Genomic DNA, 18,568 nt, shown 5'->3' on the forward strand with positions numbered 1-18,568 from the left:
AAAACGACTCGTACATTTTTCTGTCGTTTGCGATACTTAATGTTACAGAATATCTAACAGTTACTTTAATTTTAGGATATGGGCCATTATTAACAGATACGATTTGACACTCAGTGAAGTCATGCACTCTATTGGGATTGCAAATATAATAAGAAAGTTGCCATCTACTTCCGGTTCCACAGGAAGCACAGTCATATTGAAAATATTAAAATGTTTTCTCAGAAGTTTTCGACTTTAGGGCTCGCTGCACGAATACAATTTGGGATCGCATTTCTTTAATTCTAAGTAACAATCGTACTAGACGAATAGATATAATTTAAATTATATTATTAGTAACAGTTACGCCACTGGAAAACTAAACCAGCTACTACAAATGGGTCAAAAAGAATCATTCTATATTAATAACATGAAAGGAGAATATCGACCAAACTTGGCCTAAAAATTGTCAACATGACGAAGAATGCGGCACTGACAAGTCAGTTTGCGACTGGACGCCAAATCTAAATGTTCTTTTCTTGACATTGTATTGTGCCACTAATTTGGAAATATGGGAGACTTTGGAGAGGGTAAGCTGATGCTGAATTATTTATATTGAACCACAGTAAGACTAGTCTAAGGCTTATTTAAATTTAACCTTGTTTACTATTAAATTTAGGCTTCTTAAATTTAATTCGGCTAATTTTTACTAATACTATTTTTGGAGCTGACTCAAACAAATTTTGAATTTGATGAATATACCTACCTCGCTTATGTACCAGTAATGTAGAACGGGAGTTAATTATTAAAAAAGTCCTGGCAACACAAATTTGAAACTATTCATGGTAAAGGGTCCTAATTTCCAAATTGAAGTTTAAAATCTGTTCCCATTTCAAACTCATTCGTGATAACTTGCTATTCAGGCAACTTAAACATGAACTGGGTCAATAGTGGACTGATTTTCTATTATTACGAAAACTTGAAGGGAAGCACTGCATATATAGAGATGAGACATATACTCAAAAAAACAAAAATAGCTATATTAAATATGTAAAATAAATAAACGTCTATTTGGGACTTTAGATCGGAGACAAAGTGTCCCAACAATTGGTAGTTATTTCGTTTAGCATTAGAGTTAGAGAAAAATTAAATACGGGACTTTTCGAATAAGGTACTGTGCATATTTTAAAGTTATACGAAAATATACAGGGTGTTTCAGAAAAGTTAAAAAAAGTGGTTTCTTAAGTTATTTTATTTAATGTGTTTATATCCTTAATGTAATTTTTTTTTTTACTTTTGTATGCCTTAAAAAATGTTTTGTACTTTTATATTATCAAAATTATTGTTTTTATTAAGCGTTAACCACTATTATCTATCACAAATAATTTAATATTTATGTTAATAATTTTTGCAAATTATAACCCTTTATGTTATGAAAAATGGGAAAGTTTATATTATATGTATATACGTACCTACATATGTATATTGAAGGTAGGTATAATACATGAGCTTCATAGGAATTACGCAGAATCAGAATTTCGCATAGAATACAAAGAGATAATAATATGGAGAATATCCCATTAAGAAAACGTATTTTGAGACACCAAGTATATTTTTCTATAATTAAAGAGCACAGCACTTCATTCTACAACTCGCGTTGATATTTAACTTTCTAATTCTAATTGGGAAGTTCTCTTCTCTATAGAGTAGAAAGGAGTTAACCAGCAATGACTTACGTTTATAAATATATTTCAGAATATTATTAAGAAATTCTTTTTAATGAAAAATGTTCTAATAAATAATTGTATCAAAGCTAAATATTTTCTTAGGGAACCTGAAACATTGAAGTTTAAAGTAAAATTAGATGTTTTATATTAGTTTTAAAAATGCGAATAGCAGAGTTAAAATAATAAAATATCATGCAAAAAAAGATTACAGTTTATTGAAGGAATCGAAAATGAAAAGATATACAAATCGAATATAAAGTCAGATAACTTGATAGAAAAATTAGTGAAATCTCAAATCGGAGACAAAAACCGAGAGTTGTAAATATACTACAGCTAATAACTTTAATGAGTATTTCGTCAGTGTTGCTCCAAAGTTAGTGTCGGAACTCTAAGTAACATAATACCGATGGGATTCAGTGTTGCAGATATTAGTTTAGTTACCAGGTAGTGAAAAAATGTTTACAAGTTGTACATAAATTTAAATATATAGGAAATGCTGGTCCTGATGAGGTATTTAATACATTAGTCTGTAATAAATTAAATATGGAGTGCTTTGTTTGATATACTCTACTATACTTGTCATACTTTCTGTCTACCTTTTTTGGGTTAAAAAAAAAGGTAGCTCCAAAGCAATGAGGAACTATAGACCCATAAATCCACCGTCTATATTTTCCAAAATATTGAAAAAGTTATACCTAAGCATATCCTTAGTTTTATGACGGAACCTCATATGTTAAATCAAAATCAGTAGGGACATACACTCCTGTCCAATACAATAATATAATTCACTAAGAGTATTTTGGAACCAATGGAGGGGGACAGTGTGCCTGCGGAGCCTTTTCTAGACTTATGAGAAGGTTATGATACAGTAGATGTTACTTCATAAAGTCTTGGGGAATAAAGAAAGGGTGTCAAATCGGAGCAAATAACATTTGACTGAAAGAAAACAAGTTGTTCCTCTGAATGAGGGAGGAAACAGAGTACTCTCGGAATCAGTGTAAAATTTGAAATTGACGGCCCCACGGGGTAGTAACATAAGTCCAGCGTTGTTTATTTTTTATATTAATATTTTAACTGGACTTAAACGCAATTAGAAAATTTGCAAAATGACGTATTACGCTGACGACACTAATATTGCAATAGCAAGCTTGCAGCAGTCATAGTATTTTGTTTAGAAAAAATAAGCTAGTGTTAAATGAAAAAAAACCACACATTGAAAAATTTTTCATTAAATGAGGTAACTTATACATATAGAACTACAAACAGTAAAATTTCCAATACAAGAAAAATATATATTTGTAGGAATAATAATCGATAGTTAATGTTGTGGTAGTATTATATTCAGTATGTAATCAGTAAACTAAAATCGGTATGTTACAGAGTGAGAGTAATTTGTAAATATATTTAGTTTGATGTTAGGAAAATTATTTATTATGCGAATTTAGAAAGTATCTTTATTATATTATTACAATTATGATAAAACTAAAATTTAGAGTCTTGCCAAGGAAAATTCAAGAAAAGGAAATGATGTCTACTGTAACATACTGGGTGATTTAAAATTCAGTACAAAGAATTTAGGGGCGAATTTTTGAGGTCAAAATAAAACTTGTTTTTCCTATAAACGAGGATCCGCAAATGTTTAATTTTCGTTATACAGGGTGTTAAAGTATTGTCATTATCAAAATTCGCAGTAGAATATACCTACATACTTTAATAATCGTATAACTCACTAATCTTACAACGTAAAAAATGTCTTATGTAAAATGGCTAAATGCGGAATGAAATTACCTTTTAGCTCACGTAATAAAATATGGGGTGTCCTACTTGAAGAAAATGACTTTTCGGAATTTTTTAATTTGTCTAATTCAATTTATTTTGTAGACCGTCGTGCAGCTGATTATCAAAATTGAAATTGAAAAGAATGAAGTGCAGTGTTTTGACTATTTACTAGCAAAATTTTGTTCTTCTACCTTTGATAGGTTCACCATAACATATTACTATTAAGTGGGTTGTTATACCTCACACTCCAAAAATACCCCATTTAGCACCTATTCCCAATCCATATTTCCTTTACCCTCAGGTACCTTCCTAGCCCCCAACCACCGCCAGAAACCCACCCCACTAATCTTTTCGTCTCACCCAAACCATTTAAGCAAAGACATCAAAAACCTTCTCAAATCCCCAGGTACCTACATGAGGATTTGATTATTGATTATGAATTAAAGAAATTTACTCCGAATTTTTTTTAAATTTCCCCAAAAAAGTTACTTTGCACAACATATGACGAGTTGGAGGAAGACGTTTAGGTGCATCTTTTTGTTAGGAAATTATTACTCTAATGTAGGCAACTGAAAGGTTACTAAAATGTAACGGTGCACGCCAAGCGCGAACCTATACGGAACCGAAAATGCACGAAAAAAAAACGTTCCGGTTTTATTCTGCGATTCGCAATTGAAATCGAAAATTTAAAAACTAATTTCATTTTGTAAACTCAATTCGACCTTGGGTGCCGGGACAGTTTTGCTTCGTGTATCATCGTTTTTTATCTAGAACCCAGTATCAATCGATTTTGTGTTTAAATTTTCTAAGTAAAGAGGTAGGTAATGTTTGGTACAGTGAGACGTTTTCCCAGCTTAACTAATCTTGAAAGCCATCAATAAATTGCGGAGAAAGTTTTTGATACTGAGATACACTATTCTAATCTAGTTTGTGTGCCCATTTCCTCATAAAATTTTCAGAAATATTCTTTGTAGTACATATTTCATTCCAATGAACTAAGTCTGAAAATTCTTCAATAAACGGTTCCGAGAGATTTTGTTGTATGGATACCCACTGCCAATCAACCCTGTCTTTGAATTTTCGTATAAATGTTTCTCTTAATTTTTATTACATCGAAATTCGTTTCCAATTAACTTTATGTTGAAAATCCTCTATAAAAGCCTCAGATGGCTTCATTTCACTAATTAAATTCCATGTGTGGTTTTCCAAAGAGCATAATCTATGCTGGGCTAATTTGAGTACATATTTGGTATTAGTGTAGAATTTGACTAGATAGTGTACTTTTTTCTTGAATTCTATTATAATCATAAGCAGAAACAAATATAGATGGTACCGAAGGAAGTAAAAAACATAATGTTGAAATTAAATACGCGATTTTATAATTCTTGTTGCAGTTTATTTATAACAAATATTTTATTTTTACAAAAATTTAAGACATCACTAGTAAATGGTTTTTCTTTAGATGAGTAGTACAAAACAAGTAAACATAAATGACCACACATTGGCGGATTCGAAAAGTGTTGAATTCTATCGGAATTATAATATAAATTATCTTTGCCTAAATATCTAATCAGTTCGAGGGGTGGCTTCGCATCACCGTAGGAATCAAAATAATATTTACAACTTTTAGTTTTAAAGTAAGTGATCCAATGACTATCGTTTTCATAACTATTTTTTAAATTTAGAATGCCACATTCATTTATTTCAGGATAAACAGGAAGTTCGTCTGTCATAAAAACGCCTCTAAAATGTTTTAAATTAAATTTTTTAGCTAGTAATGTTATGTCTAAATTAGTAAGTGGTTTTATTGCGTTTTTTTGTGAGGCATTTTTCGATTTTTTTTTATTCCCACTCCAACATTTAAATGTTTTACATCTGATTCTAAATCTTCCATTTTTTTATTATGCCTTTTCCGTTCTTCCAACGTTGCAGCTTTATCTTTTGCATTTACTACCGCTGAAGCAATCGAAGCACCACCACCTAAAAGCGCACCTAAAGCCCCTAAACCAGCGAAAACTAAAGGGAGAAATCCACCGGCATGATTAACTTTAAGTAGTTCATAAGAAGTGTCCAATGCTAAACTCTTTTTTTCAGTTTTACATTTTTCCAATTGATTTTTTTGTTTATCGGTTAATATTAATTCATGTTTTCCGTTCACAAGTTGCTTATACTGTAGTCGCACTGTAACGGTATCTTGCCTTTTAGAGGCCCGTTTAATTTTTTGTATTTGATGATCAGTTAATGTAATTTTTGTTATATTAGTCATTTATTATAAGCAAAATAAATAATTAATGCAATTTATTTAATAAAACCCCCAGCTTCAGCGTTTCGTTCTTTAAAATTTTAAACCCATCATAAAAAATCGTTTTGCTTTCATAACATTCATCGCGACCTATGCCCACGACTTTTCATTTGTATCAGCGTCTGGTGCTGCAACTCTTTCCCAAGCCTTATATTCAGGTATTTGGTCTGCTTTATGTCTTTGTTTTGTATCTTTGTGATCCCTATAAAATATGTCATGTTCCTTTGCTGCTTCGTCCAATTTGTTTATGGGTTTATCGTTTCTTTTTAAACGTTTCTCGAGTTTTGTCCCAGACCCTAAATATGAATAACCTGGTGCCTGTAATTCGAATGGTAAGTTGTTTAACAAGTCGTTAAAAAGTCTCGAACCCTCTTTTAATGATCCTCTAGGAAGACTAGGTACTATTCTTATTAAATATTCTAAATTTTTTGGTGTATCTACGATGTTTTCGAGTGAATTTTTAATTAATTGAATTACATCTAACTTTTCATTATGAAAATTGTTATTACCAGCTTGTTCTTGTACATATATGTATGTATTCCAATCTTTTCAGCAACTCATTCAAATTATTGACGTATTTATATTCTATCTTATTTTCGTTGTATTTTAAGATACCTTTACCAGTGTACTCGGTTTTATTTTTTCTCTTCTTTTTAAAGCATGGTAAAATTTTTTTATAAGTACATTAGATTTTTGTCCGCCACTTGATTTTGGCTTATTTGTCGTGTTATCGTTATTTTGATAAATACTATCGGTTGAAAATAGTATGCTTTTATAAGTTTCTAAATCATCTGTCGTATACAGATCAACATTAGGTACTGCTGTATAGGTTAGTAATCTCCATAATCCTCTGGTCCCCTCGTACGTTTTTTCGTCTAATATTATGTTATCATGATTAAAATTGATAGTTTTATTACCTATTTTATGAATCTTACTGTCTTTATCGTATTATATGCCAAATTTTGAATAATTTGCTCTTGGCAAATATTCTTTTGCAATTGGACCTAATGTTGTGAATTTCTTTTCTACGTTTGGAGGTATTACAGCTGATGTTGTAGACTGTGGTACATCCAATTCTAACGGTGAAGGTAATGACAATAATTTTTTATATGATAATTTTCTAATATCTGCATCAGTCTGTTGTATCCCTTCTTTAATTTTCTCTACAGCGTTTTCAACTTTTTCTAAAGCAGACGTAATAGGTTCGTACATTTTCTCCTTAATTTCGTCGTGCAATAATTCGTTTATTTTAGTTCGTTAAAATTTTTGCATTAATTCCTTTTTCTGTTTATCGAGTTGTTTTGGTTCTACTGCATGATCCTTTTTCTGTGCAATCTTCTGTTCTAGTGCAGTTTCAATAAAATTTTCCTCATTTTCAAAAATTTGTTTCTTCTTTTCGTTCGTTTCTTGTATTTCTTTTTCTTTTGCCTTTTTGAATTTTAATCGTAGTTGCGTTTCTACCTTTTTCAGCTCTTTCGCTTCTTTTGCATTCATGTCTTTATTATTAGAAAATATTTTTTAACCTTAACTCTAAACATAACGTTGTTTCCTCAAAATAACATAGTTAAATATTAAATGTTACATCTAACACAACATGTTGCTCTATTTACGTAATCTAATATGCTACTATTCGTATTCGTCAATGTTTTGGAATTTATTCCTATATTTTTCTTTAAAAACCCTTTTTGTTAAATCTATAGATAGAAAACCAAAATCCTCTTTCTAACATAAATTACAAATTTCTTGGAATTTGGAAAATGGCATATCAAAACCTACAAAGTCGTTGTAAATTTTATTAGTGTAATGATTATTTTGTTTAAAAATACAAATAAAATTCAAATTGTTTCTAATAGGTTTCAAATCGATCAACGTGTAACATTGACTTAAATATACAGGGTGTCCCGGATAAGGATGCACTCTACAGGGACCTCGTAAACCATAAGAGATAGAGAGAAGGTTAAATTAGAGAAAAGTTGCGCCTTTCTATGTTCTGCAAAATCATATTTTCAAATTTGAAAAATTCCGAATGGATCCGAAGTTATTTGAGGAAAACCGATTTTTCGCGATTTCTTTTTTACTGTTTTCTGATTTTATTTCAAAAGATATGTTAAAATAAATTTGACATTCTCATAGCCACTTTTTCTCCTCTACAAAATGGCGTTTTTAGATTTTCGATCCGACGTTTCGTTTCTTAGAAACCATCATTAACTTCGTTTTTTTAAATAGTCAACAAATGTTATTTTTGCTATCAATAAATTCTATTTTTCTTCTGAATCTTTGATTCTTCTGAAAGTATTTTTCCTTAAGTTTATTCATATTTCTAATTTTTTTCTGCTTTATTTTAACAAAAATAATATTTATAGAAATAAAATAGAAAAAATGCCATTAATAAAAATATCCGGAAATTCATCAAATCTAAATCTAAGATTTGAACAACCCTTGATTTTGAAACCTAAAAAGTTATGTAAACTTGGGTTGGTAAAAATAATTCTCAACAGTGTTACCACACAAAAAATTAAAAATTGTAAATTTCAATATCAGTTGGAACTTGACGGAAAAAAACTCAATACAAGTATATTTGAAATTAATGATGTCTATCCAATTGGTAATCTGAAATTACTTTTTATAAACTGTTTGGAGGAACTTGTTGGTGTAGCTAAAGTCAGTTTACATAAAACAAATAAAGAAATACCAAATTGGTTGGAAAATTTTGATTACTCCAAAATGAAATTAGATGTAAATTATGTAGGAGTTATATGTTCTTTAAGTTTTCAAATGCCTTTACAAATAAAAATTATAGAACCAGGAAATTTTTGTCAAGTACTTAGTTTAAAAGAGACAAATAATTTATATTTCATGCATAATCAACCATATATTTCTCATTACAATCCCAAATTTTTAAAACCATTACATGTGGTAGAAATGCATTCTAACATTTCCGAATTCAGTTATGCTAACTATGAATCAAATCAACACTTGCACAACACTCATGAATTGTTATATACCAATTACGTTCATAAAATGCTAATTTCAGATATAGAATATGAAGAAACGCCACAGTCGATTTGATACGTCCCTCTAAGGGAGGGTTGATTTGAGATATAAAAATCTCATTGCGCAACAGAAATAATGACTTAAAGATATTGAGCAAGTTATGATAAATTTGCATTTGTTAGAAGAATAAATAGGAAATAATTTCTATATATGTATAATAAATGTCAGAACAAGAACTCATTTATTGTCGTAAGTGTAAAAAGAAGACTGAGAATATCAACGCAGTTGCAGTACAAGCGTCTAACGGGGTATGGAGACTTGCAGCACAATGCAAAATTTCTAATTCGAAGAAAAGTAAATTTATTAAACCACCAAAATCTAAAGCTGTAACTAAAACAGATGCAGAAATGTTACGAGGTTGCCCCGACCTCCTAGGATGCGAAGCATCGGATGCTGAAGGCATCCGAAGGAAGCCTTTGGCTTCCGTGTCCGTAGAAGGCTAAGGAATAGCACAACAGAGTTCGGAAAAATTTTCTTACACAAAAAATTATAACGTTAGAAATTGACGATATTTGGGCCGCTGATCTTGTAATAATGACTAAATATGATGAAGAAAATGATAATTTTAAATATATATTAAATGTGATTGACACATTTTCCAAGTTTGCATGGTGTGAACCTCTAAAGAAGAAAAATGGTGCAGAAGTTACTAAAGCTTTCGAAAGAATTATAAACGAGGCGATGCGTGTAAATCATAAACGGTCAAATCTGCTTCATACAGACAAAGGATTAGTTTTAAAACGCAACTTTTAAAATAATGTTAAAAAAATACAACATTAAAATGTATCATACAGAAAATAAACAAAAGTCAGCAATTGTCGAAAGATTTAACAGAACAATAAACGAAAAATTAAAAATCCAATTTGAGATTCGTCAAATTTTTTAATGGATTGATATTTTACCAAAACTGCTCATGGAATATAACTATACAAATGTGCACAGCACAATCGGTATGAAACCATCCGAAGTTAAAACAAGTAATGAAGCAGATATTCTGCTTCGATTGAGCACAAGAAGTGTTACTTTCAATAAACCTAAATATAAGGTTGGAGTCGTGTACGAATAACTAGTTACAAGAGTACATTCGCGAATAAATATAAAAATAATTGGTTGAAAGTAATATTTTTTATCAATAAAATTCAGCACACTAACCCTGCCACATATAAAATTAAAGATTTGGATAATGAAGAAATTATTGGTTCATTTTATAACTACGAGTTACAACCAACAAAATTTTGAGAAAAAAATATTTTATTAAATAAAATATCATGAATGAAAATCAATTAAATGACACTACAACTTCGGCACCATCCGAAAAAAATATTTTGTTTTGTGAACCATTTCATCTAAATCTCTACCCAAAAATTCCATTTCCGGAATTCAACTCTACCAATTACAAAATTAATCGAATAATAAATCAATACCAGTACCTTGATAGTGAAAGAAAGGGTAGAAATCGTATGAAAAAGAAATATCGTAAAATATCGGTAGGAACTTTTGGCATAGAATGTGTAATTACACTTTCAAAACTTGGAGTTATGATTGCATCTTTTGCAATTCCAATTCTAATTCCATTCAGTGTACCAGTTTCTGTTGGATTAACAACATTTGTGGCAGTTCTGCGAGGTTCTGGTGGAATAATTACGAAAAAAATAAATAAGCATGTTGCAATTGGGTTGTTGGCAAAAAGTAAACTTGATTCAATAGAAGAAAAATTATATAAGGCAATTAGAGACGCAAAAGTCACCGATGAAGAGTTCAATGACAATGAACAGGAAATAAAAAATTATGAAAAAATTAAGACAATCTTAAACGAATACAATAAGAATAAAAAGGAACACAGCAGTGGTAAAGATATTAAAATGACACTTATTGAAAAAGGAAAGACAATTGGAAAAGCAGAAGCGTGGGAAAGTTTTAGGAAGAAATTAACTAAATAGATTCAAATGTGTTTCGCCATTTTTTAAGAGACCTAAATATCTCTTAAAAAATAATATTTAAAATATCTATATAAATAAATAACAAAAATATGAGTAAACAAATATTTTCAAAATATTCTCAAGATGTGAATAGGGCTGAATATAAAAATGTACATCCTGTTTCAATGCTAAATGTAAATAGCATAAACAAGAAAACTTTATTTCAAATCGATACCGGTGATAATTTCTGTACTTCTGATTTCCAGTACTGTATCACTGGAGTGTATAAACATCAGGACGATACTAAAAATTATGGTCCAAATTCAAATGTCAAACTAATTGACAATTTTGTTTGTCAGTTGTTGGCTTTTTTCTCATGTCGAAGTAAAGAAACATAAACTGTTAGACGAAATATAGTTCCCCGAAATTGTAGGAACAGTTAAAGGAACTATATCGTTTTCTGGTGCTCAAATTGCAGATGAAAGTTTAAAAAGTGTAATTACTACGAACGGATATCTTTTAAATTCAGGTTTTATCTCAAGATTCAGTGATGAAGGAAATGTTTCAGTTGTTGGCAAATTGGGAGATTTAGGTTTAGGATTTTTTTCCAATGTGAATATTCCTATCTATAAAGATGGTTTTGAAATAACATTTACGAGAAATAATGACAACGAAGCGTTATACAGGTGGAAAAGTAAAAAGACCGATGGTACTTTTGACGATGGTACATTACCTCATCCAGGAAAAATTGTAATTACGGAATTTTTACTAAGAATACCAATTATAGAGTACGACGATAACACTAAAGTTGAAATTATCAATCAATTGACTACAGGTCCCTACCAATACGTATTTAAAAGTTGGCAATGTATACAACACAAAAATGTATCAGGAAAAACACTGCATTTAGATATCACTAATATTTATAGAAATGTAGATAATCCGGTATTTACATTCGTAGTTTTTCAAACTGATAGAACTAACGGCCAATTAAAAGATAAAAACTTATTTGATCATGCAAATATAAAAAAATCTTTAGTTTGAAATTAACAGCAAGCGTTATCCGAAAGAATTTCTCGACTTAGATTTCGAAAATGAAAAATACGCTATTACTTATGATATGTATAGTAATAATTTCAAAAAAGTGTTTGGACTTGATAATACAATTCCTCTTTATACACTTGCTTTATTCAACGATATTTTATTCAACGAATTTACTGTGTAGATTTGTCTCGCCAGCCTGCCAATATCTCTAGCTTGAAAAACAAAATTATTCTTCATGTGGATTTTAGTAAAACTGTCACTGCTCCAACGGGCACCTCAGAAGGAACAAAATAGATAGATACAGATAACTATTTTTTCAAATCTAAGTTTTCATCACGATATACTAAAAAATACTCTAAAAGAGGAACTTTCATGTTTTAAAGTAAGTTTAATCTGTTATATTACTGTTACACTTACGTTATACGATTATATCGTTAATGTTTCGGTAATGTTATAAAATTTTTATTTTAATATTAATAAATATTGTTAAAATGGGTCCTGAACAAAAATTCGAAATTTACGAACTAGTTGAGTACGAAAAGTGTTCTATAACAGAAATAGGACGTAATTTTAACACTTCTAGAGCGAATGTGTTACGAATTTATAATCAAATTAAACCGCTATATGAATATATGATGAATAAACATGGACTAAAAGATCCTGTAACTAAGTTGAAAGAGGAACTTGAAAACGTTACTACTCAAATGCAACAAATGCGTAGTAGTACTGAAGCGCAAACAAAATGTGATGATAATGATAATGTAATTAACAGTAACAAAGAGATAACGAGAAGTGAACAAAGTGAGCAATTGAGGCAATCATCGAAACAGTCAAATGATAATCATCAACCTGTGAAAAATGAATCTGAATTGTGTAACGCTGTAATAACAGAAAATGAACATGTGCCTGACAAATTTATATACAATTCAAACGACAAATATATAAATGGTAATTTAACCAAAAAACAAGTTGAGGAAGAAATTAAAAATTTAAAAACCAAACCACAAATGTGTTTGTATGTAACTAAACATCAAATATGCACCACAAAAGGGAGATCAAAAGTTTGAAATGTTTTGCACATTGCACATTGCAACATTAAACAATTGCTTATTATGATTATAAAAGTATGTGTTTCTAGAAAGAATGCTAATAAAATAATAAAAAATATTCCAATATATTTATAATGAATTAGTGACTTCATTATAAATACTCCTTTATTCGTTCTAACTTTTTACGTATATTTTCATTATGGTCGCGCCATCTTATGGCAAAAAGATATACTACATAAGAATAACTTCCCTACATTACAGTTTCCTGCATCAATCAATAATAAATTTTGGCCGACGCTACGCACGCGCTTATTTTGACATTTCTCATTAAACAATAACACTAACCTTTAACTTATCTGAAATGATTTTTTATAATCATGATAAAAAGTAATTATAGCGAACACCTTTTGAACAAAAAATAATCTTTTCATTTTCAGAAGAAATCTTAATAGAAGAGTGGAGAAAATTCCAAAGCGTTAAATTACAAAAGCGACTCAAAATGAATCATCCCTGCAGATTGGAAGTAATGAATCCAATAATAGTAATTGATACTACTTTAAAATTTATAACACAAGGAGAGAGAAAAATTGTGTTTTCTGGTGATCAAGAATTTCAGTATGTAATATTAATGGAACATATTAATGGATATATGCCCAACCAAAGGGAGGGTACGATTCAAATATCATACAGAAACCAAATGCAAGCTGTACTTACCTTTCCCACACCCATTTATTACACAGCTGCCTTAAGGGCATTAGAAAATGTTTTAAGGTAATAAGGCAACGTGATTGTAACATTTTATATACATACAATACTTTTAAAAAGTCTCTTCTGACTTTTTGTATGAAATGTCCACACTAATTCTTTAAAGTTTCTTCAGAGAGGAAATTGGAAATATACCCACACCACCATCAAGTAGTAGTGATGATGGTGTTGAATCAAGTAGTAGTGGTGAAAGTAGACACGACAATAGTAATAGTTCGAATGAAGAAGTGTGATATTAATAAAATATATGAGAAAAATAAAATATTATTTTGAATTATCTATTTTTATTTTCATTTTCTAAATAAATTTCTTTAATTTTCCCTAGGTACCTACCTGGGGATTTGAGAAGGTTTGTGATGCCTTTGCTTAAAAGTTTTTCCAATGATTTAGGTGAGACGAAAAGATTAGTGCGGTGAATTTTTTGGCGGTGATTAGGGCTAGGTAGGTACCTGGGGGTAAAGGGAATATGGGTTGGGATTAGGTGCCAAATGGGGTAATTTTGGGGTGTGGGATATAACAGCTCACTTAGTAGTCATATTTTTTTACATCGAAGATTTTTGCCAATTTCGACATAAAACAATTTTTATCTCCGAAAGTTGATATTTTAGGTTAGCAAATGTTACATAAAGTTGACCTGAAATTCAATATGGAATAATAAACAATATAAAAAACATAGTCATTCCATTTAAAGTAACAAAGTTGCTTCAATCAATTTCTGCTACTTCCAAAAGCGCCGCCATTTTGAAAATATTTTCAATCAGTAGATGTTGAGCTCGAATGGCTGTATACCAAATTGTAATTTTCTAGCTTTCGCGAATCTCTAAATATTCTAATGGGCACTAATCTAAAGACACCCTGTATGTATACAATCGTCAGAATATATATATTTATGATTATGACTACTCTAATATTGAAAAAAATAATATCGACCCGTTGCTCACTGTTGATTCTCTCTGTATATTGTTTTTGTTACTTAACGATGGTTGCATATACACATTGTACCAATATTATGTATATGAACGTAGTATGATATCTTGGCACTATGCCTGGCCAGTGCGCCAGTCGCAAAGTCGAAAATATGTCGCTATTCAATTGTTAAAAGAACGGTACGCGGAAAAAAGAAAATAACAATGACAACGAAGATAGAAAAAAAGAATTTTAGGATGAAAATAAAAGTGTGAAACTAAAACGTCACGGTGTCATAGAAGTAAAACAGTCGCCTTTGTATAGATAGGGGCGACACGGCCGGTCGTAGAGTCCGAATGCCGTAAGAAGAAATCGCTACATCATGATTTTAATACACAGTTAAGGTCCGAATGATATAAATGAGAACTACCCTATCGTAATATTTGTATTTGGAGCCATTTTTTATAACTATCAAAAAAAGTTCAGATAAACCTTTGAGTTTCAACTGAAAATATAGAGAAAAATCATATTTTTACGTGCCCTATTTAACTGTTGTGTTTGATCTATTAACTATTATTTGAACTGCCATTGAAAAGGAGTATTAAATGTTCATCAATCATTTCTAATTTCATAACATTCACCAAAATTGTTCATGTGTGCTTTCAATCGCGTTTCCATACCAGTCGTAAAATAACCTCTTTGAACTTAAACTTAACTTTTGAACTTAAATCTCAAACTGAAGTTTGAACCGAATGTTTAAACCCTTCAACTGTACGTTAAAACCATGATGAACCGGTGTTTTTCTTACAGCGTTCGAACTCTAAACGCAAATATTATGACGCTATTGGAGCATTCTTAGAACGTTTGGAATTTACGACCACCTTTTAGCCTCTTTGTCAAACTTTTTACATCTATGCCAGAAGTAAGCGACTTTCGATGTCTATTTACTTGCCATAATACAGAGCGTTTCTAAGTCATGGTGTCAAATTGACATGGGAGATAGATTACGTCATTTTATACTGGAAATTCTATATAAATATATGCCCAAAAATGCTTAATAAAAAAGATACGGGCCATTTTATAATATTAGGTTGATGCAAAAGAAATTGCGGTTTTTATGTTGTACATTTAATTTGTCGAAATTCTTAGTAAAATCTTAAATAAATATTTACATATTGCATACCATTTTAAAGGTTAGGTTCTATTCTTTACTTTGGTTAAAATAATTTTGTGCTTGTGTTTAACTGAAACTGTATTTTCTTTAATTTCAACATGTTAGAAAAAAAGCAATTTCGAGCTATTTTTTTGTATGAGTTTAAGCTTGGTTGAAAAGCGACTGAAGCGGCCCGCAATATTAACACAGCATTTGGACAGAATACTACTAGTGAACATACGGTACAATGGTGGTTTGCTCGATTCCGTAGTGGCAATGAAAGCCTCCAAGATGAAGAGCACGGCAGTCGACCATCAGAACTTGATGACGACCAATTAAAGACTTTAATTGAAGATGACTCGAGCAAAACCACACGAGAAGTTGCAGAAGAACTCCATGTAGACCAGTCAACTGTCGTTCGCCATCTAAAACAAATTGGAAAGGTAAAGAAGCTCGATAAATGAATACCGCACGAACTGAATGAAACTCAAGAAAATCGTCGTTTCGACGTATCGTCGGGGCTTCTTCTACGCAACAAGAACGACCCATTTCTCAATCGTATTGTGACGTGTGATGAAAAATGGATCCTATACGACAACCGGAGACGTTCGGCTCAGTGGTTGGATCAAGATGAGGCTCCAAAGCACTTTCCTAAGCGAAACATGCATGTGAAGAAGGTCATGGTTACTGTTTGGTGGTCTATGGAGGGTTTGATCCACCATAGCTTCTTGGATCCGGGAGAAACTATTACAGTTCAGAAATATTGCCAACAAATCGACGAGATGCACCAGAAACTTCGACAAAAACAACCGGCATTGGTCAATCGAAAAGGTCCAATTTTGCTACACGACAATGCTCGACCACATGTATCTTTGATCACGCGACAAAAGCTTCATGAATTGGGTTACGAGACTCTTGACCACCCACCTTATTCTCCCGACCTTTCTCCTACAGATTACCACTTTTTTAAACATCTGAACAATTTCTTGCTTTAGAAATCAAGGGGATGCAGAAACGGCCTTCAATGAGTTTGTCGATTCCAGAACCACAGACTTCTATGCTAGAGGCATAAATAAACTTTCATCTCGTTGGCAGAGTTGTATTGATGCTAATGGTGCTTAGTTTGATTAATAAAATATTTCATAAGAAAAATTATGATCATTTAAAATTAACGGTCAGAAACCGCAATTTCTTTTGCATCAACCTAATAGTTTGAAAAAACAAACGTCTGTTATGCACCCCGATGCAGGGAGATAGGTTTGGTCAACAAAAACGCGTTGGTTCTACTAGTCACTACTATAATCAACTATTCTGGTCGAGATTCTATTCGGAAGTTGTTGTTTTTACCCTAAAGCTGTATTTATGTATATATCTAATCAAATAGAAGGGTGATTACAAAACTAATTACTATGCAATGTCTATTGGAAAAACCCCGGACCTTGACTTAATTACTTTATCTGTGGGGCCAAGGTTAAGTTAGTATTATTGGTTGAGCCAAAGGCCGAGTTAGTACAGAACAAATACAACTCTTCATGAGAAATACAAATAAGCTCGAATGTCAGTTAATTTATCCTAATTCATAAGATAGGTACATTACACGTCTATTATTTTCTTCCAAAGTGTATTTGTGATTTTATTGAAAGTTGGTACACAAAACATGTCCGTCAGGTGAAACAATTGATTAGTACATTGTTTTTAGTTGCTATGGTAACCAAATAACAGGGGTGGCCTAGAGATTTTTTCAGTAGGTTTTTTACGAGTGGACAAAATGCATAATCGGTCAGTTTTTTTTTTAATTTACAAAAATGTACTCTGGTTTAAAATCTATAACGTGCACTGTTTTTGTGAAAAATGATTAAGTATGAGATGTTGCACACTACGCATCTACCATTGTTTTAAGGTTTCAATCATTTAGTTTGCCATGCTTTTTTATTATTTTCTGTTGTCAATGGCAGTCTTCTAGATTCCTGTTATGTTACTCGTTTTTAAACATTTTGTAAAAAAATTTTGATAGCAGTGGCTGAAAGATGCACTTTCCAGAAACTTACTAACATGCATTTAATTTTTGGCAAATATAGTAATTAAAGAGCAGCAAGAAGATGTTACCAAAAGATATATCCTAATAGGAGAATTCTTTCAAGGTAACTGTTTGTTTCAATTCGTTTTAGAGAGCCAGGAAGTTTTCAAATCATTAACAATACTGCTAGCAGGCCGCGTACAACAAGAACGTTAAAAATGAAGAACAAATATTAAGGTGTTTTGAAAAAGATAATACCTTAAGTACTAGAAGAATAGGTGCTATGTAAAATATACCTCATTCCGTAGTGTGGAGAGTAGCTAGAGAGCAACTCCTATATCCGTACCACCTACTTATTACAAATACAAAAACTACTGCCAGGGGATTTTGAAAGAAGGATAACGTTTTACAATTAGCTCCTCCATAAAATAGAGCATGAATCAAATTTTGCGAAAAATATTCTTTTTACTAATGAGGCTTCAATTACAAAAGATGGAGTGTTTAATTCAAGAAATAATCATATGTGGAGTGAAGAGAATCTTAAGGAAACACTAAGTAGTGAATCCTAACATAAATTAAAATTAAATCTGTGGGTGAGCATTTTAGAAACTAAATTCTTGGCTTTGTTGAGTTACCTTAAAATTTCAATGGTGCTCATTATTTAAACTTCTTGGTGCGCCAACTTCCAGGAGTGCTGCAAGTATTGATTTGCAAATACGTCGAAAGATGTGGTTTACGTACGATGATGCTCCTGCCTACTACTCCAGAAATATCAGGAGATATTTGAATAATACTTTTCCTGCTAAGTAAATCGGTTATGGACATAATGTTCCACAGAAATGGCCACCAAGAAGCCTTGATCTAAATCCTTTAGATT

The 18,568-nt window shown here is 31.2% G+C and overlaps 1 protein-coding gene across 1 annotated transcript; it reads left to right on the plus strand.

Moving 5' to 3' along the window:
• The first annotated feature begins 13,188 nt into the window (after positions 1-13,188).
• LOC136417945 (uncharacterized) lies at positions 13,189-13,868 on the plus strand. Its single transcript, XM_066403790.1, has 3 exons — positions 13,189-13,237; positions 13,288-13,621; positions 13,731-13,868. The coding sequence occupies exons 1-3, from the start codon at positions 13,228-13,230 to the stop codon at positions 13,846-13,848; spliced, it is 462 nt and encodes a 153-aa protein (XP_066259887.1). The 5' UTR covers positions 13,189-13,227; the 3' UTR covers positions 13,849-13,868.
• The last annotated feature ends 4,700 nt before the right edge of the window (positions 13,869-18,568 follow it).

The sequence above is a fragment of the Euwallacea similis genome, chromosome 31 (assembly GCF_039881205.1).
Source record: "Euwallacea similis isolate ESF13 chromosome 31, ESF131.1, whole genome shotgun sequence".
Classification (NCBI taxonomy): Eukaryota; Metazoa; Arthropoda; class Insecta; order Coleoptera; family Curculionidae; genus Euwallacea; species Euwallacea similis.